The sequence below is a fragment of the Euprymna scolopes genome, chromosome 1 (genome assembly GCF_053919585.1).
Source record: "Euprymna scolopes isolate OS-2025 chromosome 1, ASM5391958v1, whole genome shotgun sequence".
NCBI lineage: Eukaryota > Metazoa > Mollusca > Cephalopoda > Sepiida > Sepiolidae > Euprymna > Euprymna scolopes.
The window spans coordinates 2,039,258-2,051,812 of NC_136482.1; the positions used below are offsets into that span (position 1 = coordinate 2,039,258).

The 12,555-nt window shown below is 36.5% G+C and overlaps 1 protein-coding gene across 1 annotated transcript in view; it reads left to right on the forward strand.

The window, feature by feature from the left end:
* The window catches only part of LOC145244699 (dynein axonemal heavy chain 3-like), a 382,877-nt gene that overhangs the window by 253,986 nt on the left and 116,336 nt on the right, over nucleotides 1–12,555 (forward strand). Inside the window, exons 50-54 of the mRNA XM_080107154.1 lie at nucleotides 1,673–1,864; nucleotides 3,260–3,393; nucleotides 8,370–8,532; nucleotides 9,177–9,359; nucleotides 11,499–11,657. Of these exons, the coding sequence (XP_079963280.1) occupies nucleotides 1,673–1,864; nucleotides 3,260–3,393; nucleotides 8,370–8,532; nucleotides 9,177–9,359; nucleotides 11,499–11,657 (831 nt within the window). The remainder of the gene's footprint in view (nucleotides 1–1,672; nucleotides 1,865–3,259; nucleotides 3,394–8,369; nucleotides 8,533–9,176; nucleotides 9,360–11,498; nucleotides 11,658–12,555) is intronic.

A 12,555-nucleotide genomic window follows, 5' to 3' on the forward strand; every position in this document is an offset into this window, starting at 1 on the left:
CTCTAAAGTTTATGGTGATATCTACAAATATAACAAGATTATTAACGTTTCTAAGTGGGATATGGGTATTTAGGCACTTAAGAAAGATCAAGAAGTGAGGCTTCCTTATCTTCGCCCTCTAGGAGGCAGATCGGAACTTATACGTGTTGCTTACTGCTCCATTTGTGTAGCTCGAAAAACCAAGCCAATTTCTATGGCGGGCATTTAAAATCAAATACATGTATTTGTGCGCTATTATGTAAAGAGAGTGCTGCATCTGTACTGTCGGAAACTTAGTCAAGAAGAATACAGTCATGGGTCGAAGATGAACAGTAAAGGAAATATGAGTTACAAACCCCGTGTTGCAAAGTTGATGTTGTGATCGTTTTATTCTAGAATTTGCTCCCTAGTCAAGAGGAGGGTGTGACGTGTGTAGACTCCTAGTCCGTGCATATGTTTATTTGAGTCGTTACGGCAGAGTAAGAAGCATCCAGAAAAAAATGAGGAGTTCTAGGATATCTGGGGAGTTTACAATTAGGTTGGTGCTGTTGCATAGTTCTTATTAGAAGAGGACTGATGTTATATATGTGTTGTTGTTCATATTAGTAAGAGTAGCATGTTATGTAATAGGTGTTCTTGTTGTAAGATAGAGGCAGGTCTTATATATAAAGAGACAGGGTACAGGAGAACCGACGGCATGTAATACACAATGAGAGGAGATGTATGATATATAGATAGATAGACCGAGAGATAGTGCGTTTGACATTTATACGTTTGACAGCTCTGTGAATGGGAGTGTTTCTATAACATTGACACATATATTTCTTTACCTATTTTTGAGATGATGATTTTCACAAAGTTCTTATAATATAAATTCACAAATACCTTTTCTGTTGAATAACATGACACGAAGATGCAGATACAAAAAGATGAAGTTCTTCGTTTATTCCATTTCGATCGGTCAATGGCTTTGCATCAAGGATTTCAAGTCTTTACATGATTCTTCTTTCTTCCCTTCGCTTCCAAGGTTCCATGTCAGCTCTGTCTCTGACTCCTCTCTTCTCCCAAGCTCCAACTATATTGAAAACTCATGACGTCTTTGCATGACCAACACGTGCATATCAGACACGTGGCCTGACACGCCTCACGTTTCCACAAAGCCGGCTCTCTAACCTAATTTTTGATTAACCCATTTTATAAACATTTTCCATTGTCCGTTTTTAAATTCCTTATTTTAATTTCATTTCTTTAACAGAAACATACTTACATCATTACATTCCTTTTTCAATAAACAGATATCTAACTATTTTATGTGAACTAAACAATGGTAATTCTACATTCCATTTTCAATAACATTCTGTATTATTTATTTTAACTTTTGATCGGAATTCTAAATTCCAAATATAGTTTCGCAAGTTCAAATCCTCGGCTATCCTATCTCATATTTACTCACTTACAAGAACAGGTGACTGTTCTTTAACAGGGCAAAAATAATGTCCTTTTTTGACGTTCAACTTTATGGCAAAAAAAAACAAACATTATTTTTGCACCAACCTAATAGAAGAAATAATTTTACTTCGTCTGTTAGTTGTGAACCCCTGTATATTTGTGAACACTGCACTGAAGTAAAAAAGCTTAAATGACCGTTTTTACAAAATTGTTTAAAAAATAAAAACATTTTTCTTCTTGAAAGATGCAGCCTGTGATCCGCCATGACAAGCAACAAGGAGACGTAACTCCACACAGCATGTACAACAAATTCATAGAACGCGTCAGCTGTAACCTTCATATCGTGTTGGCTTTTAGCCCAATCGGCGATGCCTTCAGAAACCGACTGCGAATGTACCCGTCTTTGATCAACTGCTGCACTATCGATTGGTTTCAGGTAATCAATTATCAATCGATTTATTCGCTTTTTTTATATCGTACATTTTATTATTCAATATATCCTTACCTGTTAAACAGTATTACAGAATATCGTTATGAAGCACTCGCTACTTATAATTTAATAAGAAAATTGTTCTGATCGATTTCATGAGGGAATCATTCCAGATATTACCTTCTTTGGAAAAAAAGGGATTGGTTTATTGCTAGTAGCCTAAGCCGCTCCCGCAGGAGAATGTCGATGAGTCTGATTACAACTATATGCATTCATTGTTTTTGTCAACTAGCAGGGAAACCCGGCGTTGTCCGGGGTTGAATGAGAGTCAACAAATATACTATCCTTCAAAACTTTTATTGTCATCCAAATCGATGAATTAACCTATTTTAAGTCAAATCGATTGATTGCCTGCTCTTGTCAGAGACCCTCTCCCCCATAGTGTACCGAGAGGAAGGCTCACATGCCTCCACGCAGTGACTTAATCCACAATACATTGCAGTGTACATTGCACTGTAGAGAATCTATTGTTGAGTTTTTAAATTATCTTTAAATAATGGCGTCAGTTATAGTTTAAAATGCAAAAGTCAAGTATCATGCTTCAATTGCGCTCTACCTTAGGGAACCTGTTGCTGATTTTATAAAATTATTATAATTTCTTGAAATTTAAAATGAAAAATCAAGTATTATTGTTCAATTCTAAATAGAAACATTCATTTCAAATGCGCCCCTGCCTTATCAAAGAACTAACTGCTGATTTTCGAAATTATTTTACATAATCACTTGGACGTACAAACATCAAGTTCAATTGTGTTCCAAGAAAAACATTTATTTCGAACACACCCTGTCTTATAAAAGAACCTACACCTACTGTTGAATTTATCGGCTGGACCATTTTGCTTGTACAGTGATAAAACGGTATATCTCTAATGTTATATTTTTTGTATTTGCTGCTTTTGCACAACAGCAGCTGCATAAATCAAAGTGAACCATTCTGGAGTGTCAGACTCCCTGTAGAATTTCTGCCTAAGGTTATCACTTCAACGTTCTCTTTCATCCATTTATTGGAACACTTCAGCAATTAGAGAAAAAAAATCACTGCGGATGTCTTTGAGGCATTTCCAATCAACCTGTTAACAATATCTCGTCGTTTTGAATAATGACGCTTCTTTCTGGGATCAGAGGTATATGGTGATATGAATCATTGATACGAGGTAATATACATTTTCAAGTAGACTATGGCCGTTTGTCACACAAGTCTCTGGCAATGCTGTCGGGAAAAGGTTGAGAAGCAAGGCTTACTTGTTCTTACGATTATGAGTTTGTTCTGCTTCGTTAAGTGCTACTAAGAACTTTGGTCGACTTTGTTGACTTTATTTTGCTTTCTTTCCTTCGCTGAAGCCATGGCCAGACGATGCTCTCCATCTTGTAGCGAACACTTTACTCGATGACGTCGAAATGTCACACGAAGTTCGACAAGAATGCGTGTCCATGTGTAAGCATTTTCATCAAAGTGTTCGAGCTTTATCGACAAGGTAAGTAAAAAGCAAAGTGTTTCTAAATTACTTTATCGCTTAATGTTTCGCCATTTCGATTATTTAGTGTTGAATTGGCACAGCTTGAGTAAATATTGTTCGCACTAATCGGGGATACGTCCCTGATAATCAGTCCGTTTCCCCTTTTATTAAGCCATCATCATAAAAAAAGATTAGCAATAGACAGAGACTACTAAGCTTATTAGGGACTGTATAAAACTTAGGAACATCACGATAGGTTGACAATGCAGAACTCCGAAAATGTGACAGTGGTCCATGTTCAGTCACACAATTCCGACGCAGCGTGTTCAGGACTGTAGAACACAATGCAGAAGGATATCGCCGGTTCATTTCTGAGCAAACACAAATGTGATTATGCAGAAGGTCTAATGTCGCAGGTTTGGTCTGTTCAGCACAGGGCGGTATTTAAACATTGCGATGGAGCAAGAACCATGAAATAATCTGTAGGCAAGAGAAGCAACTGTTACATTTTGGTGAGTAGGCAGCAGATCTAATCCAAGCAGATAATATATTCCAGAGAGAACATGATCTCTGCGGGGAATATGTAGTATATATCTGATGACACGATGCTGTAGATGATCAAGAGAATCAGAGAACACCTCGCCAACTCCGGCAAACACTAGAAACCCGTATTTCAAGTGGATTTTTTTCCTTATTTATTTTTCCCCATTGAAGGCAGATTTAGACTCAGGTTGGTTTTTAAATGCGGAGAAAATGCAGCTTCCCTAAAGGAACGCGCTACATTAGAACAGATATCAAAATTGCCTCAGTTTAGAAGGATTTCTGATCCACTGACTGAGGACAAAAAAATAAAGTGTAGTATTAAATCAGATACTACATTTTGATTCTGGCTAAAATGTCCCCAAAAGCTTTCTTTCTGTCGGGTTGAGGTATGGTTCGCTTCAATCCTTGAAGATCAACCCTCCCAGTTTTTACCACCTTTCCAAAAAGAGGTCGCTTAATTGTTAATTGCGTGAGGCGCCACTACCGAAAAATACCGGCAGGGCTGCTCAGATATCTTTTGTAGATCAGAGCTCACTTCACCTAGCTCCCAGGACTTTCAAAATCTAGCTGAGCTTATGTCAAACCTCCTGCAAAAGCACTAAATAAACACACAAAACATGTAAATTATTGTTTTGCATTGTCACTTTGTTTTACGGCAGATCAACCCTTTTCCAACTTATGTAATACTGTAATGCCAATAGTACATGATTGTTGTTTATGTGATATCGATGACTATTACAAGCGATTGGTTAGATATCATTGATTAACTATGTTGCTATTTGACCCATATCACATATTCACAGGGATTAATAATGAATCTGATTCGTTGGCACGCTTAACTAAACACAACGTGATAGCACTAATTCCATGCCTTAGGATTATCTACGGAGATGAAACGCGAAAGCCTCTGTGTAGCTTAATTACCATAAATATATTTCATAACTTACTATATATGTGTGTACATGGTAAAAAAGAATGTACAACGAGAAAGAGATAATATCTTAAAAGGGCTTTGGACATCCCAAGTCTGACCCGCTACCGCCAGTTGTTAGAAGATTATTTTTATTACATTTTCACTCCAAACAAAGCCGCTTTGATGTAAGGGGCTACTATCTGGGACATAAATTGTAGGATACTATGTAGGGAGTTGAGCAGCAATATGTCTGTTAACATTACACTTGAACTTCTGCATGTCAGTACAGTTGGGGAAGTAGGAACCGGGAAGGGAGTTCCAAAGTTTAGCAGTTCTAGGGAAGAAACTATTTGGGTAGAAGGCTTTCTTACATCTGCGATTGTCTACTGTGTAGGGGTGCGAATTTACCGCTTGTCAGGTTTGTTGGAGGTATTTACGTCGAAGGGGGCACAAGGGCTTGTAGTTCGTCGGAGCATCTACCATTAAAATACTTGTAAAACAGGCAGAGGGATGCAACATTTCGTCGATGGGACAGAAGTTGAAGTTTAGCTGACATTTCGGGACTTATTAGGTTGGCGACTCTCTTTTGAACCTTGTCCAGGAATGAGAGATTAGTAGTAGATGCACCAATTAAAATGTGATAACCATACTCCATACATGGGCGAATGATAACCTTGTGTGATCCTCGTTCTGTCACGATACTGGAGTAGTTGGTTTTGGCCGTTCAAACCTTTCTTCATGCCTCACTTTGTGTCAGAATAGTTTCACAAAAGAAGGCCTGAGGTAATTCGACCAAAAGAATGTTCAATGTTAGGGTTACCAAACGAACTTAACAATTCTAAAATAAAAGTGGAAAACAGCCGTTCGACAACAATAACAAGATTTATTAAAACACATTAGTGTTACAATGATATGTGTAAAAAAACTTGGTTAAAATAAAGTCGAATACCGGATATACAGGGGGAATATGGTTGACTGGTGAAAAGTCCGTGATAGTTAAAAATGGCAGGTACGACGGCGGCAGAGTTGTCAACGAGGGACTTGGTTCTCGGTCAACGGAAAATGAACCAACTCGATTTCTCAATTTGGTGTCCTCATTTTTATGGACCCGGTTTTTGGCAGATGTGCTTTCTTGTTGGTTAGTAAATTAGGACTGTCGACCAATGGTCTAACGCCTAGATCACGGGGGAGGACAAGGGGAAACGCCCCCCCCCCCCCACTTCGGACTCGTATATTATTAGTTATTCTAGAGCAGCCATTAGCTAGTGCCGTAATTAATGATCTGGGTTTCAATTTCCTTGACCGCTCTCAAGGTCTTGTCAAACTTTACACTTTATGGCGTGATCAGGTTGACCAGCGACACTTTTGTGTTGTTTTCATTCCATTAAAATCTGAAATAATTTTGTTTTGCTTCTGATAACTCCGTACGTCTTCTTCGAATTATTTTGCTTTTGGCAAAAAAACTGACACTTTTTGTTATTTTCATTTTTATTAAAATCTAAATGACTTTGTTTTGCTTCTAACAACTCTGTTATTGTTTATTTCAATACTTAATACTTGGTGACCTTTTTTTTTTACATAGGCATCACCACATTATCAAGGCCAAGAGGCCACTCAAGGATAAGGGTTAAAGAGTGTACAGTAGAAATTGGACAATATAGTAATCATTAGTAATGAAAATTCGGTAAATTTGATAACTTATATGGAACGGTTCATCAAGAACTTATTTACGTTAGACTTGAAGACAACCATATTGTAGTCAGCCGGAAAGCAGGAAAACGGAAGACAATTCCACAGGCGTGCAGTTCTAAGAAAGAAGCTTTGTTCATGGAATCTACGTTTAGGATTAGGCACAGATAAAGAGTGGGGGGAATTATTGATAGTGTTTACAGCTAGACGAGTGTTTCTTGTAAAAGTTTGGCGAGGGGGGACCATAGATTGAAGCTCAGTCGAACACTTTCCATGAAAATAACGATACATCAGAGACAAACTCGCAACATCTCTTCTGTGAGATAGAGGTTGCAAGGAAGAGAAAAGGACATCGCCTACGAGGCTACGAAGTCTATTTTGAACTCTATCAAGGCAGGCCAAGTCCTTTCTAGCAGCTCCTGCCCAGATGTGGCAACAGTATTCTATCCTTGGACGTACCTGGCTCTTATATAGATAGAGAATAGCATCAGCAGTGAGATATCTACCGGATCGATAGAAAGATCCCACCATTTTTCCAGCGGCCTTAGCAACAGATTTGATGTACGTGTTCCATTTCAGATCAGGAGTAATGGTCAAGCCAAGAAGCCTGTCAAAACTTGAGGCCTCCTGAAGACGAGAGCCATTCATTTCAATTGATGTTTTTTGTTTTTTTCCCTTCGTTTTCACTGATTTTAACAAGCTGTTATTTACTCTTTACTCAAATTCAAATGATGCAGTAATTCGGAAATTAATTATTTTTATAATTAATTAACTTCATTTTAACCTGCCTAATTAAAGATCTGATTAATTTCACAAGTCAAGCAATCCTCTCCGCTGCCTCCTCTTTAGTTAACTTGAATCCCTCTTCTCCTTCCATTCTTCTTGTTTTATTTGTATATTTCTTATTCAGTTTTTTCGAGATTATTTTCACTCGTTCCCTCCTTTTTTATCTTTTTATTTTCTTGCTCTTTTTTTTTCTAATAAATACAAATAATTGATGTAATTTTCCGCATTGTATAAGTCAGATGGTAATTTGACTGTCCCATCTAGTTTGAAAAGGCCCGTTTTGGGGTTGAAATAAATTTATAACGAGATTAGGCTAAGTTTGTATTTTATTTATTTTTAAGCATTATATATATGTTATATAGCCGAATGTGTTCATACATGAGGTATACGTTCATGTATGTTTGCATACTTCCGCTCTCTAACGCGACCACTCTCTGACTAATGTGCATATATTCCGTTGTCTGTTCAACTCATTGTTATTCAAACAAGTTTTATTCATCTTTCAACCTGGTTTATTATTTATGATATTAAATTTCATTACGACCCCAACTAATCATTTTGCTTTCTAACATTCCTTTTGGTTATCGAGATATTTCTCTGAATATTTACTATTTCGTAACATGTACATTTCTATACAAGAAGAAGAAGAAGAAGAAGAGGAAGAGGAGGAAGAAGAAGAAGAGAACAACACCAACAATACTACTACTACTACTACTACTACTACTTATAATAATAATAATAATAATAATAATAATAATAATAATAATAATAATAATAATAATAATAATCGCTTAAGTGACTTGCCGATGCCCGGGAGTCTAATAATACGATGCATATGCGTGTGTGTTGATTGCACCACATGTTTTTTCCGTAGATTTACTATATCAGGGCATTACAAAAGTTAACAGCAACACAAGAAATATAGCAGATGCTGCGTTTTTTATTTGCAGCGATCTATTTGATACACAAGTGTTCCTGAAGAGCAATTCGAATGTATAAAAAATGTCATTTCTTATTCGTAGATATTTTGTATCCATATAAAAAATTTAATTTTTATTGGCAGATATTTGGAGGCTTTGAGACGAACGAATTACGTGACGCCAACTTGCTTCCTGGAGCTTATCCGAACATTCAAAAGTCTTTTGAACAAGAAAAGAATGGAGATTCTTACTCTAAAAAACCGCTATGTTGTCGGATTGGAAAAAATTGAATTTTCAAAATCACAGGTATTTCAACAAAATTGATTTCTTATTTATTCAAGCGAAATCTATTTCTTACATATTGAAGTTAATATTGTCAATATTATTGTCTATTTTGACCGATTAGATTTTTTTTATTGATGGATCTAGCTAGGGTTGTGTTGTAGGGAATTAAGAATAAACGCCACCATGGAATGAATTGCGGTATTCTAAGTTTATGTGGAGGCGAAAGTATGAAAAAAATATTTTTGTGTTTCTTAACCAAACATGCATCGGATTAGGGTTATGGTATATAAAGTTTAAAATAAACACCACTGTAGAACACATTGCGGAATAGTGGGTTTATGTAGAGGCAAAAGTATAAATAAACGACCTTTTTATGGAAATATTCAAAGACGTGAATGAATTTCGTCGTCTTGATCAAGTAAACGTTCTTACTTAGAACACACGAAAGTAATTAAACGCGTCAATTTACAGTTTTGGAAAAGAAATTCAAAAAAAAAATATACATCATTACACACGGTTTGTAATTAAATCGAAAGGGTGTTTTACAAAATGTTGCAATTTAAATGCCATAAATAGTCGCAAGTTGTTTAAGACATAATAGAGACTTTATATAAATGTACGTTGATTACGTGCTATTATCTGCTTTTTTTTTTTTTTTTTTTCAGATTAATATAATGCAGCAGGATTTGTTTGCTCTGCAACCTCGACTAATGGAAACGAGTAAAGAAACAGAGAAATTGATTCAAATAATCGAACTTGAAACCCGAGAGGTGGAAGCTGTAAAGAAAGTGGTCGAACATGATGAAGCCGTGGCAAACGAAGCAGCAATGGAGGCCAAGTCGATAAAGGTAAATCGAGGTTCAGACGGAGAGTAAAATGGACAAACATTACGCCAATTAGGTAACAGAACACCCTAAAAGAATACCACACACACACACACACATACACACACACACACACACACACACACACACACACACACACACACACACACACACATACACACACACATATATATATATATATATAAGATAGGGAGATATAATTTAAGTTACATTAGAACGTTATTATATTATCAGGTTAATAAGGATGAGAGTGGTTACAATAAGTAAAAGGGAAATGGGAAAACCATTTAGGCCATGGCATTTCAAAGCTAAATGCTTCTCATCAGAAGAGGAGAAACATTAGCATTATGCAGAAATGTGCAAGGAATTACTTCTCACCCTGAAATTTTCTATTTCAAACCGAAATGTATTTAAACTCGGTGTTGTCTTTCTTACCCTTGGTCTTGTATAAGAAGATAATCCCTATCTAAGGCCGCAAGTTCTGTGCGAATGCCCTGATATAGTAAATCTACGGAAAACCACCCCCTCACATGGATCATATGTACAATTACCTGAACGTTGTATTACCAACTACTTCGGAACGATTTTTTACTCACTGCATATGCATACTGATATGTATACATCAAATTAACTGATCTACTACATTGCGAATCTATCTCTTTTGACGCTTGGGGACGAATACATCGAAATCCATCTTTTAACACGACCCAAATCTCGACCTGAACTTATTGGCATTTTTTAACTTTTTATATTTCTCTTTATTTACTAGCGGGGGGAGGCGTTTCTCAGTCGTAAAATACGGTTAAATAACAAGAAGAAAAACGAGACTTGGGTGCCATCAGCCAGAAGTGAAACAGAAAGCAAAATTTTGTAAGCAAAAAATAAAATAAAATGACAAAAAAGTCCGTGTGATCCAACCTCTTGAGGGGGGGGGGCAGGAATGGCGTCATTAAAGGGTGAAATTGGCACCGAATTGAAGCTTTTGTTATGTAAGCTCTTCCGGACAACAGCAGATGATATGACGGATTTTAATATATCTAATATGAATAAAAGTGAAAATTTAATGATGATGCAATAACTTCCTGATCGCATGTTTAGGAAATTGCAAAAACAAAACAAGTTATATTTTGTCTTCGTCTAAGACCGGATATGGTCTAGAGGTCAAGGTATTGACCTCGTAGTCGTATGAAAATATGCATTACACAATTCTTTTGGGGAAGATCCCTAATTAATATGCAGGGACTAACAACTAACCAACAAGAGAAAGCTCCGTTGTGGGTTGAAGCCAGATGACTTGCTGGAGATGAACCAGCGTCTCTCGACGCCACACCATCCCTTACTATAAAAGCCGCTGCATAAGCAAGAAAAAACGTTTGAAGTCAGTCCGGTTGAAGTTTTTGAGTTTTGAATAGCCAAGGTAAGTTCCCCATTTCCCCCTGCTAGTTACCCGTCGCCATACTTCAATTGAGGGAAAAACAGAGATTTCGAGTAATAGACTGCTGAAATGAATTTATAAAAATATTGTAAAACGAATTTGTAAATATTATGTTGATTGTAACTAATTTGTTTTTGGACTTTAATAATTAGTGTAAAAAAAAACAAAACAAAACAAAAAAAACTCCGAAGTTTTTTGGTTTTTTTTATTAAGCTGATTTTTGTCTCTTGTCGCCTGCGTGACGACATCTTTGAGCTGTTAAATTTTCAACGAGCAACCGGCGCTACAGAACGGACGGTATATCAACGCTTGGTTGAAGAGAACACCCAACCTCTATTGAAGATTGACGTAACACCCAGCGAAGTAACATTGGCCAGACCTTTCACATTTGGTGCGTGACCAAAACCTTTCACATGTGGTGTTGTGTACCAGGATAGATAAGACGCGTCCTGCTACGTAGTGGTCATTCACATTCGTCTCTGAATTGCTACAAACTCTATTTTTGATTCCGTAAGGAGTAATGTTGTATTGATTGATAAGACTGGAAAATATAGTTGGATCTTTCAAGGCTATCTTAAATACTATTTCACCGTGTGTCCTTCCAGGGTAGCTAGTTTTGCTCTCACGTTAAACTGATTTCATATCTAACCATTGCTTCAGGTAGGATGTAGGCATTATCTTATTTTATTTTGTTTTTCCTTGTCTAGGATGAGTGTGAAGAGAAATTGGCCTCCGCAATGCCGGCCTTGAATAACGCAATCACGGCTCTCAACACGTTGAAACAGAACGATATTACAATCGTGAAAGCAATGACAAATCCACCGCACGGAGTAAAACTCGTCATGGAAGCAGTTTGCATTATGAAGGTAGAATTATATATGATTTTTTTAAATTTTTATTTGCTATTCGCATAAAGATTTATAAAAGTTTAATTCCGATTATGTGTACACGTCTAGAAATACTATCTACATTATTATTAATATTTATTTTAAATTATTTTTTTATTTTTAAATTTGCCGTTGATTTCTTTTAATTTGAGTTTACAAATGTGTAGTTCATAACATGATAAGACTAATGAATGCAGATTCAATTACTGCAGGGTGTGGTATGTATGGAACTGTATTATGTAATCAAGGTAATGTTCGTATAGCTCGTAGGGTGGGGCAAAGTAGAGTTATTCTTGGAGAACTTGTAGTCGTCATCTTTAATGATCTCTTGGTAGTAGAAGATCTCCGGAAGACTTCGGATGAGGCCACAGCTGGCTTCATCCGTCACTCGTCCGCCATAATTGCATTCACTTGTCAAATATTATGTTCAAGATGATGGCTTTTAATGGCTGCTCGACATATTCGTAAACATCTGGAAGAAAACAGATTTCAATGAATATTTTAGAAATTAATATTTTTGATTATTATAAGTACACTGTTTTGCGTAATTGGTGTATTTTACGAATGAAAGGAGTTGCTTACATATTAAAAGATACATTTTCGTCAAATTATCTATATATTAGCAGGAAAACCTAACGTTACTCGGGATTTAATAAAAATCAACGAATGTTCTACACTTCCAATAATTTTGTTGTCATCGAAATCAGTAAAATCGCCCATTCGTCAATCAAATCAATTGCTACCCGCTCTATTCGGGATACAACCGCGGTGCAGAAGGGAGAAGTTCACATGCCTCCCCGCAGTGACTTAGTCTACAATATATTGTAGAGAATCTATTGTTGATTTTATGAAATTATTTTTATATAATGACTTGAAT